Raw genomic sequence first — 17,530 nt, 5'->3', positions numbered from 1 at the left:
AAGGGCAGATTTGGGGGTCTTTTGGTGTGTGATGGCGACAGTTTGGGTTCAGTAGTTAGGATTGCAACCTGGGGTTCCAGCTTTCTGCCCTCAGAATGGGAAGGCGTGGTGTGAAAATACCTGGAGGATGAAAGAGGGAAGTCATAAAATACTCTCTGAAATGAAAGCAGGTGTAGATTCTCTCCAGAATTTTAAAGATCAGTGTACAACTGCAATGCTCCTTAAAGTCTACTCCTGTTTAGCAGCCTATCTCAACCTATCTTCATCTGCATTTATGGATGTGTGCAAACCTTTCCTTTCAAATTTATTTGTTCACAGCATGAATAGTTCCAAGCACGAATTCGGCTTTTACTTGCTGTGATGAAAATCTGAACATTGGATTTGAGATTAGCTCAAATGTCTCACTCCTCCTTGTTGCAATTGTTTAGATTGCAGCTTTAAATCCATTAGTACAGACTCTCTGCTCATTCTGAAGTAGTTGCGGTTTCCTTGAGGAAACAGCATCTCACGATGTTACTCATCACGTTTTCTGAGGAGACAGCATTTAACAGTAGGAAAGAGTAAAGTAAGTAAAGTAAGTAAGTCTTTGCTGCATTTCAGGAGGAAACTCATTATTTATACACAAGGAAACTACGCTGAATATGAGATGCTCGGTTTTCAGTGTTTGTAGGGTACAAAGAACATGAGATACTGATGTGTTAGTAGTGTAATCTTTTTTCCTGTTCTTTCTCTACACGAGTCAGCGCTCAATGAATCAGAACCCATTTACCGAATGCTTAGAAGATGTGTACGTATACTTGGGTTGCAGTTGATTTCCTGAAAAGCATCTTGGCTTTTAGTACTGAAATAAGTTGGCAGGAAATTTTTTTGATCTTTCTGAAGAGTAGAAATTCCTGCGGAGGTGACTTTGAAGTGCTCACTGTTTAAATGATAGAGGTTTACCCACGAGTGAATTTTCCTGCATGCGTTTCTGATAGATTACTGAGCTTGCTTCGTAGAGGTGACTACTATAGAAGAGCTGTTATGTTCTAAATTTTACTTGCAGTTTATCAGTCTGTGGTAGTTCCTGTGTTTCTGTTATTTCCTACTCATTATTCCCTGCTTTTCCATTTCTTCTATCAAAGAACCATTCTATCTTTATATTGTCGCCTTGTGTCAGTTAGACTTCTTACTCTTTTCTTGTGTTTGCAGAAGGCAAAGGTTAAACCTTTACCTTTTTAATATGTCTTTCCGTAATAACAGATCATCTCACTTTGCCAGCCTAATGGATGGGTGGAACCGCTAGCCTGAGGAATAAGTTTCAGTAATCTGCTGTTCAGGCAACCGGACGATAACACAAATACTTCTGTTCAATTCCGCAGACCCCCGCCAGTGAGCGAAAGCGCACCAAAAGGAACCGTGGTCGCAGTTGTTACAGCGGCCGCCTTGAACCAGACAATTGTATATTCAATTGTTTCAGGAAATGAAGAGGGTAAGTACTGATATTTCGGTCTTGGGGATTAATGCTGAGCCTAGGGCGTGCACCAGGAGTCTTCCAAGAAATAGTGATTAGAAATAAAGCTGCTGAGGTGAAATGGCATCTCATCTGTCCGAACAGGAGGGTCTGCCATTATCAAGCCTTTAGAGGTCAGCTAAAGAGCAGATTAGTTAGCAGAATTACAATTAAAATTAAAATATGGTGAAATTTTCACTGATGTGAAAATTCACATCGGTGCTAATCCATGGCGTACCGAAATAAGAACACAAATAGCTTTGACGGCGTCGTCCTTCTTGCTTAGAAATCTGTTTTAAGGCGTTATAGACTTTGCCATGCTCTAGCCACAAGTATTGACTTAAAGCCTGATAGTTAAACCAAACATCGTTCCTACATTTCCATCCTTATTGGGTACTCGCCATGATCCACCTTGAAATTACACTAAATTCTTTGGAGGGATGTGAAAGAGTTCCCCGTCCCACCCTGCTTTTTGTGAGAGCAGGCTGTTTGCCTCGTCCGCTCTTGCCAGCGTGTCCTCAGGTTGGTTCCTCCAGTAGCAGGTTCGATTCAGCTGCTGTGCTCCTTAGAAGACGGCTTCAAAGAGGAGTTAGACGGGCTTTGAGAGGCCTGAGGGAGGGGCGGGAACAAATTTCTGAAGGCAGTGACGGAGAATAGTGTCGTCACCAAAATAGAAGCACTTAAGCACTAAAAAAAAAGTGTTTATGCCTCTTAGAAAGTTACTTCTGTTTTTGCTGGCTTTCAGATGTGTTTGCTATTAATAACAGAACAGGCGTGATCTCGGTTAAAAAGTCTCTGGATTATGAAAGTGTGAAAAGCTACGAGCTTCGAGTTCAAGCAGACTCCTTACAAGTGGTACGATCCAATCTGCGTGTCCCTTCCAAAAGTAAGTTTAAAAATCCTTATTTTTAAATTGCTTTTTAATATACATAAATATTGTTACTTTTTGAGGATATTGATAACTGCACTTTACATGATGACCTTGTTTTGTTACCAGGAATACAGCGATGATGGTATGTGAGCAGCAGAGACTGCGTTTGTTGATCGCTACGCTTGTCTTCTGTACATGGAGCTGATGGGTCTCAAGCTAAATGCTCACAAATCATGTTGATATTACCCAGTTGTAGACCTCACTGATACAGACAAAAGTCATGTTTTTATATAAACAGAGAGTTGATGACACAAATTGAACATTTTCAGTGTAATTAGGGCTTTTTGTGATGGAATGTCACGGTTACTTTCCCGTAAACACATTATACAGCCCTAATATAGCCTTCCTCCCTGCTGGGCTGCTCGCATCGTGGAAAATGTTGGGCCGCTACCGAGAGGAATAGGGAACAGAGACACAGCAAGGGTGACGGGAAGGCAAAGACTCCTTCAGCTCCCCTGAGGGGCTGCGTGGAGGTTACTGCAGCCCTCACTGGGAGCAAATTGGAGGCAAGGACCTGCTGTGACAAAGACAGGAAGGTTCTTTGCAGCATCTTTAGGCAGGAAGGAATTTATTTACAAACTGTTTTCCTTTGGCTCTGTCTCACAGTGAGAGTTTTCTTTCTTTTTCTAATAAAAGTAATTTGAAAGGTCTTTTGATTATTGTCCTCCCTGTAAGGAAAAGGTCTGGGAAGTCTGGCTTTGAAACATCTGGCTCGCTTAGTATCCTATCCCATCCTATACAACTTCCTATTTAAGTCACAGTTGGGCCCTAGTGGAAAAAAACCCAACAAACTTTGTACCAAAAAGTATTTTGGTACGTGTTTTTACACAGACTGTGTTTGTTGTCTCGATTTTTCTTTTCTGTGTTTTTGGTCTCGGCGAGTCTCAGTTTTTCCCTGCTGTAGCTAAGGAGCGTCATGGATGCAATGAAAATAAGCCCAAGGTGGTGGAGTGTTGCGCTGAGAAACCGGAGGGAGGAATTGAGCCTTTGTTTAAAGGCTACGAAAATACTACTTCCTTGCATTTCAAATTGAATGGAAGATTATTTCAAGTCATTCCTTCTGCAGTCACAAGTATTCCAGTATGAGCTGTGGGCCCGATCTGTTGCAGGTGGCTGGAGCTTTTTTCTCTCTGCACATCCACCAGTGTTAATCCTGGAGTAAGTCTTTAGCACTGGTAAAAAGCGGGCTCATCCTGGCCAAAACCACTCCCGTGAACTAGTAAGTCGAGGGGAAAACTTGAGCCTCTCTCATTTATACCTGTCTGTCCGAGAGGCACTGCTGTACCGTCTCGCTGCATTCGCCCTTGTGTGAGCTGAGGAATGCCCATGAGGCCAGGCTTTGGGTACCTCCTCTGTATTGATGGGTGTGTATAATTCGTTCAGAAACGGACATCACATTGGTATTTTGAAACCACAAAATGCAAATGGAGTTCAGATTTCTTTCAGACTTCAGTTTTAGGCAGATAACCAAGAGTTAGTTACTTGTCAATCCAGGGAGACGGGCGGAGGGAGGTGCCATAAACAAAACGCTAGGACCAGGCGGTTCCTAGATGTCAGCGAGGTTTGGGCACTTACCAAAGTGTGTACGTAATAAAACCTTCTTAGAGTTTTTGGAAGCTCTCAGTAATATAATGAACAATTCTAGTTTGAGTGCATCTTTTACAGCATTATTGGCAGTATGGTGCTGCAGGGATTGTGCTGTCGTGGACTTTGGTTTGATCTCTGCTCCCAAGGAGGTCTACGTGGCAAGCCAGGGGCGAAAAAACGTCCATTGGTCATTCGTCTGTCACTAATGTCAGACTGCCACCTTCCCACCTGCCCCGGGTCAGAGAGGAATCTGGGCAAGTTAGGACTTGGAGCCCAATGCAATCCCTTTTTCTCCCGTGCTGCAGGGAGAAGCGAGCTGTGTCAGCTTTTTGTGCTTTTGCTACTCACTCTGGGCTCTTTGCTGGCGTGTTGGCAGGCAGGGAGCCAAAGTGCCACCCCGATACTGCCAAAGGTGACAACGTTGTTCCATGGCAGAGTCTTTCCCACACTGCAGCTTGTGATCTGCAGAGTTAATACTCCAAGGGTTACAAAGGAAGGGCCACCCTTAACTACCTGGGCTGATTCTGCTGTCCTTTTTCTGTAATTCTGTAATTCTGATTATTGTTCTGATGGATACAATAATAGCCATGAGTATTAGGAAACCCATCTCTAATTTATTTCAGTGCCAGTTTGGTGCATATGCTTAAGAATATTGTGTATAGTTTAGAGATCAAAATTCAGATTTTTCGGGATAGTAATTTAAACAAGGTGCAAGTCTGTTTTTTCCTTGTGTGTGTGTGTGTATATATACACACACACTAATATATAGATAGGCACACTACCGTAGAATCTGCTTGCGATACTGAAATTGGTACTTCATGAAAATTTGCTTACAGATTTTTAAAGTTCTTAAAGATATTAGACTTAATGGGCTTAAGTATTTGGGAACATGCCATAAAATGAGGTGATAGCCTGAGACATCTTACAGGGGTGGCAGTTAAAAATATATTCTTCAGGCTTTCCAGTACTACCCACATAACCAATAGAAGATTTTTGGAAATTGAGCACATATTATCATGGATATTTGTTTCTTAAGAAAAAGTTGAGCATGTATGAAATGTAACACGTAGGGATTATTCAGTGGTCAGAAGCTGAATTGTATTAACAGCAGTGTAAGACTCTGTGTGCTGTTACAGCCACCATCGATGATGTATCTGGAGAGGCAGAGAAGGAGCGCGCCAGTGCCAGTCGGCTGCATTTCCTCGTGTCGGGGAGAGGTCCGTTTGAGGCGATGCTCGGTAAGATGTGGCCAGGCTGTAGGCAGGGAGGGGTCAGCAGGTTCCAGCAGAGGCCTTTGGGCAGAGCTCCGCAGTCGGGGAGCAGTGGCCCCTCTGTCCCCCCTCGCACTCCCAGCCTGCACGAGAGCAGTTCTCCCACCTGGGCAGCAGTTTTAAAAAGTGACGGCTGCAGTGTTTTATTCGGGGATACTTGATAATGCCTGGAGTTTGAGTTTGGTCCGATTTAAAGGAGGACATGCGCTTGCTGTCTGTGTTTGGAAATCCACAAGTATATAGCATGTATTAGGTTGTGAATATGCACTGTGCTGGATGGATAGCTAAAGAATTTGGTAGGTGTGTATTTTTAACATACTTTACGAGTGTCTGGGTAACTAAATCACTTACATCTTTGTAATTGAGATCCCGTGACCTCTGGGTTTGATTCCTAAATTTGTATGATGTATGTCTTTCCATTTTCTTGGCACCTTTTTCTTTCTTGATGAGTTTTAATCAGGTTAAATACTACTTCAGAGTTTCAGGGCACTGAATTGATGAGCTACAGTGGAAGGAGATGAGACAGAATTAATGCACCACTGTGGCCTTTGGTGACTTTGAAATGATGAACCACTTTGGAGATAGGTGACTTTGAATGCACTTTTCTAGAATCGTGTGACACTGAATTAATACGCTGCTCTGACATTCAATGGCAATGAATTGCTGCCCGTTCCGGTGTTAGATACCACTGAATCGGTGAACCGTTCTGGAATTTGTTGGCAGTGAATTGATGACCTACTCTGGAGCTGCAATGATGAGCCCTTCTGGAGGTAGATAACACGGCACTGACGAACTGCTCAGCTGCAAAACAGTGCTGAATTTTACGAAACTCAGAAGCTAGGGACCAAATTTTTTTTAGCTGTACGTATCATAGAAGATAATTATGTAGGAGTTTGAGTTTTCATCTGTGCAGTGGAGAAGTGGATGATACTGCATGAAGTGTAACTAAGCTTGTCATTCAGCGATAGTGCCAACTGATAGCATAGTAATAACTGAATAAATAAATGAGGGAAGTAAATTGAGATGTCCTTTGGAGTATGAGAACATAAAATTGGTGACTTAAACTGGGGTTTTAAAATACGATGCTAAATCATGCAAAATCGCACTCTTACTTTCAGCAGAATCGAACTCCTTAAATGGGTTACTTTAACTGAAACTTTATAATATGAAATTGCAGTGCATTCTTACTTCCTTTGAATGGAAGAGTTAGGTTTTCTGATGACCGCATTTAAAAGTGAATTTAAAAGGTTGGAATTCTGGCTTGAGGAATCAACAGCTGGTGATGCTGAGCCCTGAGAGACCCGCAGTATTAATGGCTTTCTCCAATTCAGTTAAATTTAGCAGCCTGGAGTTTTTTCTGTCTGCTCTTTGCTTCTTAGATTGTCTGTAACAATAGAGCATAGTCCAGTGGTATGCTGTGGGTCAAATTAGGATTGTGATTATTAGCTTCCAAATAGAATCTTTCCGTTCTCCCTCAATGGATAAGATGATGGAAAACTGATATATAAGGGGAACGTCACAAAAGTGTGTGTGGCAGGATATGTTCTGCAATTGGAAGTGCCGCTCTGTAATCGATCACAGAGCGAGCAGCTCCTTCCTCCCAGGAAGAGTTGTGAATTAGGGAGCTGAAGGGAATCTATCAGTATAATTAATCATGTACTAAACCAGAAGTACTTCTGGAACAAGAACAGGAGAAATGTCATCTTTTACCTCATTTGAGCACTGTCAGCTGCTCACAAAGTTTTCACCAGCATCTCACTGTTCTGCAGTTTGGTACCCAGGAGAAATGCGGACGGGGCAATAACCTTGTTGTGGCAAGGACGGAAGGGACAGGAGGAAGCAGAGGGGTTTGCGGGAAGCCAGAGGGAGCAGCGGAGAGAAACTGCTCTGAAACACAGGAAGAGCGAGCAGTGGAGCGGTATAGACAAGAAGGGGAGAAGAGGAGGTTTTACCACCAAAATAAACATGGTCCCAGGTTTAAGAATCAAAGGATTAGTGGGCATCTGGTCCCTGTGCCAGACAGATGAAACGTGTACTGTGGTGGCAGACACCAGGGCTTCCCACTTTGATCTGCAGCGAAGGGTATGTTTACAAGAGAGCCAGAATATGTTTGCTGTTGAACACAAGGGCCCACCAAATTCCTCTGAGGTCAGAAGCGGGGGATTCAATCTCATGTTTTCCAGTGTTGACAGTTTCCAGCATCTGAGAAGAGCGCATCTTTTCATTCCCCAGCTCCGTCCATATGACCCATTCAGCCTGCCACCGCGCTCTTGCTCACTGCGCTGCTGCCGACAGCACTTGTTGCTTGCTCTCTTGTCTTGACTTACCGTTGCCATCTGTGCGTAGCTTCACCCGTCCTCTGCGGCGGCTCGGCAGGGTAGCCGCCACGCTGTTCCCCTCTCTCTCTGCAAATGGACGCAGATGCAGACGGATTGTTTAAAAATGAAACCTTACAGGCGAAGGTGTTACCAGTTGGCACAATGCTGCCTGAAAGGTTTGTCTTCGTTGTAAGTTACCTGTGTTAACAGCTTCTTACTCGATGAGTTGTTAAGAGGGAGGCCAGAGGGAGTATTTTTGACTGCAGGTTGCTCCACTGTAGATTGTGTCTTGGTTTGATTGTCTCCAGGACTGACTGCGAGACACCTCTGCCTTCCAAGGAAGCCATGTTCTCCTGGCAGCGATGAAAAGGGGGAGTTCTTGTGTCACGGACTTGTAAATGCAGTGGAACTCTCCCCTACATCCCTGATCTTGTCACCTGCATCTTCATTACAAAACTTCTGGCATTGCTTGCAGTCCCACTGTCATCTCTCCCGCATCCTCCCCTTTATTTTTGCTTGCACCCTTGCTGACTTGATTGGCTCTAATTAAAGTGCAGGGAAAGGACGAGCGGCAAGTGCGTATTTCACATTCCTAGAGATAGAAGAACAATGACAGAACATGTGGTGGTTTTGCTGTCTTTTAAGAGGAATCAGAAGGAAAGGAAAAGCGCAGCAAACAATTTGTTATCTTTTGCAGTTGTGCTTGCATTGGCTTGATAAACAGATTTCCTTTTCAGAAACTGCCAGAGCCCTCTATGTGTCTGCAGACAGCCTGACACGGGTGAGAGCTGAAACAAGATATCCCTCCAAACTCTTAACGGGCACTGCAGAATTCAGCGTAGCACGAATTTTTACTAATAATCAACTTAAAAGTAGAATTCAACAAGCAAGGGGTAGGTATCTGAAGAGTGTTAGATCAGCTGAGAGGGAAACACACTTCTCCATCTTTTCATTTGGATCAGGTATGCTGAACATCACATTGACTGCCAGGTGCGAACATCTGATCTTGGTAGAGATGTTTTTTTTATTTTGGTATTGAAAGATTTTTGAGCAAAAACGCACCTTTCAATATAGTATTTACATGTTTTATTCATTCCATTGAAACTATTTTTCACCTGTGGCACAGCCCCAAGCAAGAAGTGGTGCCTACCGATTCCCCAGACGTCTGCAGAGGCGCTGCCCTGAGGAGGGTCACTGCTGCTGCTGGGATCCGAGCAGGGAGCCAGGGCTTTGCCAGGGGTCTTTGAGGGTAAAAGGAGAACAGTTCTGTCCCTCTTGTAATGGTTTCGGTTTTCTAATCACAAAATAAACCTTCAGGAATCATAAAGCGAAAAGGGATAAAACTAGTTTTGCAACCAAAATTCTGCAACTGCTCCATACTAATTGGGAACAATAGTTTTACGAAGTTACGTATGAAAATGAATTCTATTTCCCTGGATTATTGACTTTTCAAGTAGTCTTAGATTTTTAGTTTCAAACATGTTGCAAAAGTTTGTGCCGATGGTGGTTTATAAGTTGGCTGCCATGCCAGTCCCTGCATCCAGGAGACGCGACAGATGGACAAAATACGCTGCAGAGCCTGAAGAGCTGCGGCTCTGCCTCCTCTCCCGCTTCCCTGAAAGCTGCTGGGACGAACTTCAAATTTCTTTGGGCAACAAAGCAACGTATTTTAGACAGACGGCATAAAATGTGAGCTCCCTTTCAATTAATTATTTGGTAGAAAAAGATGTTTTGTATTTATTTAAATCAGACCTTGGATCAGTGCTGTTCCAAATACATTGCTGTTTACGTCTTGTCAAAGCTTCTTTTTGTACCATTCTTGATCACCTGCAGCATACGAGCTTCTTCAGGCTTTATGAGCACATGCTGATTTAGATCAAAATGCCATTGAAAAATAGTTGGTGCTGATTCCTAGTTGGTTCTGCCAAATTTAGTAAGGCGAGATTGAACGCAGCTGCAGTTCAGTTTATTTTACCTGCCAAAGCACAAAGTCTGCTCGACAGACTTGTAAGGTAGTAGTAAAGCAAAGCGACCCTGTCAAATTACAGTTCTCATTCCCAGTTTGATTAAAATGAACTTTCAAAAGAGAAGAATCTGCTGTTACCTATTGCAGAACAAACGGCCGCTGCTTAAGCTACATGCAGGTTTTTTTCTGTTAAAATTCCTGATGCAGCTGTATCAATGGCTCTTTTGGCACATTGTAGAAGTCAGGTGTAGGATCACTGGTGAAAGCATAGTGTGAAACAAGTCTGGTAACACTCAAAGCATGGTTGACACTGCCCCAGTGTTCAAAAAACACTGCTTTAGTTCAACCTAATTTCTGCAGTCTGGCGAGAAACTGCAGGCTCCCGTGAATCAGGCACGTTATTAGTGCTACTTACATAAACAGTGATTCTGGAAAGGAGTTTTCAGCAAGTGTGTTTGGGGAAAAAACTTCTGGAAATGCTAGTACCCACTAGTTCTGACCAGCTCCCGGGAGTTTTTGTTGTTTTCTCTGTTAGTGATTCATGATCTGCTAGTTTGATGTGTTTCAGAGGATCCTCACGTTTCCTTCAGAGCAGCTTTCAGGGCGTTTTCACTCTCCTTAAGCAAATCAGAGAAGGTGAAAGACCCAAATGCCTCATCTTCTAGTCTTGGGAGTGATTATTTATCTGGAGCAGTGCATACAGTCTGTTTGGTTCTTAGAAGCTGAAGATGACGTACGAGCAGCTCCAGTTCTGTTTACTCAGTGCGCTGCAGCTCATCTCAGGGGATCTAGAAGAGAGAGGAGGCAAATGGGCCACACGAGACCTTGGTGCAGAAACTTCCTTTGCAGTGCATCATCCGGGAGGCTGACCGGGCCGGCATGACTAATTGGTGTGAAAAATCCGGACAATAAATGTGTCTTAGCAATAAAAACGTGCAGTAAAACTAAAGCAGCTGTTTGCTTATCAACTATAACCTGCGTACTTTGTGCGCAGGGAAGCGTTTCCCTTACAGCTGAAGGCAGGCGGTTGGAGCACTCAGTTTGCTGCTTTGCTTTTTTTTGGGCACCTTGGCAGCGCCGCGCTGCTTTGTCCAGGGAAAGACGCTTTCTGCTTTCACCGCGCCAGGTATTTAAGTAGATCAGTCATAGTGATATGAATTATACTTAATTGCATGAGGTCTCACAAGAAGTACCACAGAGGAGTAAATTCTGGTTTCAACTCCTGGAATCCAGGAAAAAGAACGTAATGGGAGCTGGATTTCAGATCTAGAATACCAAAGCAGCAAGGTTTTACATACATGGGGATACAAATTTCCTCTCTGGAAGGTGAGTGTAAATATTGGTGTCGTTCTGTGTTCACTGTCCTGCCTGCCAGGGTATCGGTAACTAAGAGCGCATGTTGTAGAGTGGATGCTGTTGCCTCCCTTCAGGTACCAGAAAAGAGACTAGAGCCACCCACCATCTTTAGAACAAGCGCTAAATATTTGGAATACGAAGGAAAAAAGAGTCTAATGCTGTAACCTGACGTGGTAAGAGCGTGCTCAGGCTGAGCGGCCTTTTCAGTCGGGCGGGCACTGGTGGTGCGGGGGTGGCGGCTGTGGGGGCAGCGTCCCCCGTGTCTCTGGACCCCAGAGGCCCCTTGTGAGAGCGGCAGGGGAAATCCCCACGGCGAAGGGTCTGGCACGACCTTCACACACACGGCAGGATTTCTGATGAGGGATTTTAATGTGCGCTGTTTCTAGGCTTTTCTGATGTGAGAATAAGGCAAACCACGAAACTGGCTGGGGCCGTTCACTACGGCCGGCTCTAGGCTGGAATGGGATAAAAAGCACGCCGTAGCGAAGCATTCACAGATGCTGCGTTCCCCTCCGTCTGCCAGAACAAATGAAATATAAGCTATGTATAAAAATCAGGCAGTAAAATAAACTGAAGGTATATGTTTAATTGAACGTTAATTATGCTAATGTTAGTTTGTACATATGCAGGATATTTCATTTGCTTTGTTCTTGAAGCAATAACTTTCACTTCTCATTTTCAAAGCATTCAACCATCGCTAAACAAATCGGAGTTTTGGCAGCTCGGAGAACTCCCAGCAAATTAAACAAATGTTTTTGAGGAAATTGCAAAGCAAACTTTGCACGAGGCTAAGCCGCCTCACCAAAACTGGCTTGAAAAGATGAAGATAGCGAGCGCTGTGCAAAAGATGTTGAATTTGCATTAGAGAGAGCTAATGCAGGTTAGCAAATGCCTAGTCCTACCAGCGCCGGACGTGATACAATTAAGATCTTCCCTACAGCAGTAAGCTGGTGCCAGCCATCGATACAGCTGTTTATTAGCTCAGCGGGGCAAGGTCCCTTGCACACATTGCCTGTAATCCCGCTTCAATTGCCTTCTTCCCTAAAGGGTGGAGCTGCGGTGAAAAAGCCTGCCTGGGAATCTCGTTTTTCTCAACAGGGCTGCAGTTTCTAACTGTAAGTTACTGTTGCAGGCAGAAACAGTAAGATCCGCTTGAACAAGAGAGAGATTTGACTGTTCGCAGGACCTCGCAATACCGCTTTGACTGCAGTTTTTCTTCACTGTAATAAATAATGTCGTTCTTTTAAAATGAGCATAAGCAAACTATGGTCGACAAATCGACCATTACGTCCGCTTTGCACACATTCAGATGTTGGATTATGGCTTTTTTCTTCATATCTGTAAAAAGAGAGCTTGTTGTGAAGTCATTTTCCCATGAAGTAACAGCACCTACACGTGGTTTAATGTATCTGCACAGATCAGTGTGGAAGGTGAATAATTGATTATTCCTCTGAGGAAATGTCATTTCCTTTTTTTCTTTCTCTTTTTTTTTTTCTTCTCTCGTTGCTCATGCATTGGATGGCATTTGAAACATTTTTCTCAGATTTCAGTCACGTTTATGAAGTCCTTATTTGTTTTCCCATCAGTTGGACCATCAGAATATCTTTGGTGACTTTGGCAGTGTAAGAAATAGTCTGGGGTTTAATTCTTTTGTCCCCTAAAAATAGAGCTACTAAGCTCTTTCTAAATGAGACTGCGTTTAGAAGCTAACTCAGATCAGCGTGGCACCTCTGCAATGTTTAAATTACCCTGGCACTGAAACAAGTTGGGAAAACCAACTCTGAAATGAGGCAATTTATCACTTGAAAACGTGGTTTTAATGAACTGGATATCATCATTTCCAGCAATCTTTCTGGATTATACAATTCTGAAAGAGACAAACACATGTTGGTGTAGATTACTGCACAGTTGAATCTTTTTTTTTTTGCACTAAGGCCATAAGTTTTGTTAGGTGTTTTTTCCTTGCAGAAGGAGAGATGATTGTTGTTCGGTGGGGTGGATCAGTAACTGTTTAATGAAGCACAGATTAACAGCTGTATTTTGTTTGAAGCTGTGTTGAACCTCTAGGGAGGAAATAAAGTTTCTGGAGTTCCTGGGGGCCAGGCCAGGTTTGTGCTGCAGACAGACGTAGGTGTGCACTCAGTTAGCACAGCAAGTTCGTTAGGTGTTGAGGCTGCTTAGCACACGCGTGGTCAAACCTGTCAGACATAGGTGCTTTGTGGTATAGCAGGTATAGAAACCGCTGCATTGACCTGCAAGGTAAAGTATCGTGTTGCTTATCCAGCGCTACTGGATGAAAGCTCGGCAGAACCACCCGTTAAGTATTTGCACGGGAGTTACTAACAGTGAGAGCACACGAAGCAAGCTGCTGTTTGCAACATAGCTACTAGTATGCGCCACCTGTTCCTTACGTCCTTACAACACTTGTGAGAATTTAATGTGACCAAAAATCTGTGTTACTAAAATACAGTATTCTTACTTCTGCTGTTCTGTTTATTTGAAAAATGAGTTAACAGGTCTTTTCTTATATCTTCCCCAAATAGCTCGTTTTCTAAAGTAAGTCGTGGCAGCTTTTTGCTTACAGGCAAATTCAGGGAGCCCTAATAGGAAAGTGCAGGGGTGCAGAGAATGGCAATCATTTTCTTTAAAAATACAGATTTCAGCTGAAGAGTCGTTGAGAAAAAATGGCAAATGCAGAAACAATAAAGGTAGAGTACAGAAAAAAATTTACATGAAATCTCTTTACTTCCTTCAAGTTCATACTTTTCATACCAAACGTGCTATTATTTCTAATGTATTTATTTTTACAGTGTTATCCACGCGCTTATTTTACATGATCTGTTTGGGCTGTAAATGTTTGAACTCCAGTAGGTGTTACAGACTTATTGCCAAATGTTCTACGTATACTTTCCATCCCTCCTTTTAGGTAATACAGCCAAGGTATTTATCGAAGTGAAGGATGAAAATGACCATGTGCCCGTCTTCACCAAAAAAATGTACATTGGAGGAGTGTCTGAAGATGCCAAAATGTTTTCTTCTGTGCTTAAAGTTAAGGTAAGACTGAGATTTATTTTAAGTAACGTTCACTTGCAGTGGGAAAACATTTACTCACCAGCTTGATTTTTCACCAGAGGTTACGAAATGTATTTCTCCTAAAACCGCTTGAGCTCCTCAGACACTGGCAGTAATTTCCGTTTTATTTCTTTCCTCAGTCAAGTTAAGTGAGCACAGGATGGGTCATTCTTCTTACGAAATCAGTGTTTGAGTATGAATCTGAGCGTGATGGTTGCCATTTGTGTGTGTGTGAGTGACGTGCATCGGCCCAGTATTCCAGCAGTTAGTGGCACGAGCTTGATTTTGAGCTTAGAAGAGTTGTTCAGGTGTTATTTCTACGGAATTTGTGTGCTCGTTTGTCATTTGAAGATTTGTAGCTCTCATTTTAGATACGTTAATATTTAGAGAATTCCTTTCTGCTCAACACTAGTTTTTTACCTGAAATTCTTCTGATGACTACTTTGGCAGCAGCATGTTTATGCTTTAAATAGGAAAGAACAGTTTCTCGTTCAGGCCAGCAAAGCAATTTCAGGTCTGTGCACTGTGACACAATTTGTGAGTAAAATTGACTATCTGTAGGGTGTTGTTTTTGTTAAAAAAGAGAAAATTCAAGGAAGTATGTAGAATATAATTAGCGTCGGACAGAAAAATAGCTTAGAATAAAAGGTATTTGTTTAACGTAACGTGCTTTGTGATGCAATCTTTTGTGCTAGAGACAGCTTGAGTTGTCGGGACTTTCCAAGTCAGCTTGTTTCCTCTGCCTTTATTTTGTTACCTCAGCAGGCCTCCTGCATCTTTTTTCACGTTAAGCGTGAGTGGAATAGCTTTGACGTTGCTGATTCTAGCTTACGCATGAAAGGGCACAGAAATATGACCTGCTAACAGTTTTACTCTGACCTCATGATGTGTTTAGAGCACCAGGAATGAAATAGAGAATATCAGAGCTTATTAAAGTTGTCCATTGCTTTTTTGTTTTGTGGCAGCCCTTCACAAAGAAAGGCCAGAAATGGCAGAAGAGTGGGAAATGGTTAAGCATTGACTGCTGGATGGAAGCCGCTGTAGATGAAATTAGTTTACTTTGCGCACTACTCCAGAGTATTTGTTTTTTCTTATCTTTTTATAGAGTGCTTATCATGGGCAATTTTTTGTGCCCAGAGTGTCCGTATTGGTCTTTTCTAGAAACACATACAGCAGTCCAAGTAAACAGCCGGGAATTTACAGAAGATAACTTGGAAAGGGAACATTAGAGTGTATAAATCTGCCCTACGCTGGTTCTTCCCAGCTTCCTCCGCAGGCGGGTTGTGTTTGCGGCGATACTGAGTGGAGCTACTCAGGAATTTCACCTTACACCCCTCCCCTGGAACTAAGGCTGAGCTCGTGCTTGCCAGTCTCCCAACTGCAAAAACCTGAAGGAACCTTAATACCGCCTTGCCCCAAGCGTGTTCCTGGCGTGTGACATGTTGCCTGATGGAAAGAGCTGTGCCCAGGCTGCAGGGCGGTTTGGGGAACCGGGTCGGTACGATCGGTGGGCAGATCAAAGTCAATGCACCTTCTCTCCTAGCGTTGTTAGGAGAACGTTGAGTAGTTACAAGAAGTAGCAATCCTGAATGAAAGGGAAGGTGTAGGGAGGAATTATGATGAGAGGACATTAAAGATACGCATTGGTAACTGGAGAGAGCAATTAGCCCAGAATGCTTGTTGAAAAGGCGTGTTTATTTACTGCTCCTTTATCAACTGTGAGGCCTCAGTTCAGACTTTGCAAATGAAGCCAAAAAAGTCGCCTAGCACGTGCAGTGCCTCTCTTTCCTTTAAAGATGTACTTGCACGTGAATAAAGAAATTACAAAGTGAGTAATAAAGCGGCATTGTGTGTTGGAAATATGATGTTTGAAAAATGAATTGCAAAACTTCCTTTGATAAATTTCTTTTCCTCCATTTTCTGTAGTGAAGTTTTAAGGTACCCCAGATTTCTCTGCTGTACAAAATAGTGACATACGACCAGATGTCTGCTTGAGTCACTGAAAAGGAAATTGTAGATGCACAACTTCAAGAAATTGTGGTAGTGTTGCTGTTAGGGTGGTCTGAGACCATAACTGAGCAGAGTTTTGAAGGTAGGGGTAATATTTTTGTTAACATCTCTTTTTCCAGACATTTTGCCAGTTATTGCTTCCGGCTACGAACCTTAAACTGCAGCCCTGGCGTACTCAAAAATAGGAAGCAAAATTATGTCAAATCCATGAACTTTAGAAGTGCTGAAGATGCAGAACTGCACAAAGATACTGAAGTAGAGAAAGAATAGTGAATATTAAAGTTACTTAGATAAAGCAGTGTTATGTGTGTGAAAGTGAAACATAAGACACAAACGTAAAATGACAATTTGAGTTGATCATACAAAATTTGAACAGGCTGTGAAATCCTGCCTACTTTTCAAAGAGGCGTTCCTGATTTCTGAGGCACAGATATTCACGTGTGTGAGTCAAGGGGTGAGAAGCGTGTGAGAAAGAGCAACCATAGAGGTACGGGATATTCGGGGGTGAAGAGGGGAATCTGCTTTCACCCTTCAGAAACATCCGACTCCAGAAGGGTGATCAGAGGACAGGCAAGGACATTTTGATGTGTCAAACCTGCTTCTGTTAAAATGTATGACAGAATTCTCCCTGACTTTGCTGACAGGCAAAATAGAACAAGCTCTAAGACAGAAGTTGTTACTACTGGATGGCATCAAACGTAACGGTGTGCTTTGCTAAAGTGAAGTTAGAAACAGTTCAGAAGTGCTTGTCGCAGAAAATCAGGGTGTAATTTATTGTTCTAGCACCAAGCCTTTTCAGCAGTTGGTGCTAGTTAGCTTATTTTCTGTCCTTTAGAAAAAGAAGTAATGGCTCTGTTAGTTAAATACGATACCCGTTCCAATTAGTGTTAGGAAGAATTAATCAAATTAATGTCTTTCCTTGAACAGTTTAGGTGAGTAGAATTAAATGAGTAGTTTTTCAAGTTGAAATTTTTAAGAACGTTCATAACGTACATGCATAGCTTGCACTGTAGAAATTTATTTTTATTCTAATAAAAATTATTAGCATTTATTAGCATTTATATTTATTATTATTCAAGTTGTTATTCTAATAAGAAAACCTCCTCAGTAAGAGTGTTAAATACATTTGCATCTTCTGCATTCATTAATAGCTGCTAACTTGTTTAATGACAGATCTGAGAAATTTTGAAAAGAAGCTGATAGTCTCAGCATATCGTCTTTCTTCCTGTCACTGCCAACAACGTCGATGATCCTTGAACATGGTATTGACTAGCAGAAATTCTTTTTACAACTGAAAGATATAAAACTGCATATTATAGATGGTTGAAACCATCGTCATGGGGACTCCTCATAGTGAGCAAACATGTTTTAATTATTAGCGTCACATTATTTGTCACAGCAATGCCATCCAGTCACCGTTGTAGAAAAGCGTGCAACACTTCCTGCACTCCAGGACCCAAACTTGCTGGTTTTTCCCCTGTATTTCAAGGAGGTACCAGCAGTAAGTAGGCACTAAATGTGTAGAAG

At 42.6% G+C, this 17,530-nt stretch overlaps 1 protein-coding gene across 5 annotated transcripts in view; it reads left to right on the top strand.

The window, feature by feature from the left end:
• PCDH15 (protocadherin related 15) overlaps positions 1-17,530 on the top strand; it is an 872,980-nt gene that overhangs the window by 795,042 nt on the left and 60,408 nt on the right. For all 5 annotated transcript variants that reach the window (XM_075759010.1, XM_075759011.1, XM_075759007.1 and 2 more), the window contains 3 exons: positions 1,362-1,471; positions 2,238-2,378; positions 13,848-13,975. In XM_075759010.1, the coding sequence (XP_075615125.1) occupies positions 1,362-1,471; positions 2,238-2,378; positions 13,848-13,975 (379 nt within the window). The remainder of the gene's footprint in view (positions 1-1,361; positions 1,472-2,237; positions 2,379-13,847; positions 13,976-17,530) is intronic.

The sequence above is a fragment of the Balearica regulorum genome, chromosome 7 (genome assembly GCF_011004875.1).
Source record: "Balearica regulorum gibbericeps isolate bBalReg1 chromosome 7, bBalReg1.pri, whole genome shotgun sequence".
NCBI classification, from domain to species: Eukaryota; Metazoa; Chordata; class Aves; order Gruiformes; family Gruidae; genus Balearica; species Balearica regulorum.
This window is presented reverse-complemented; position numbering and strand designations above follow the sequence as displayed.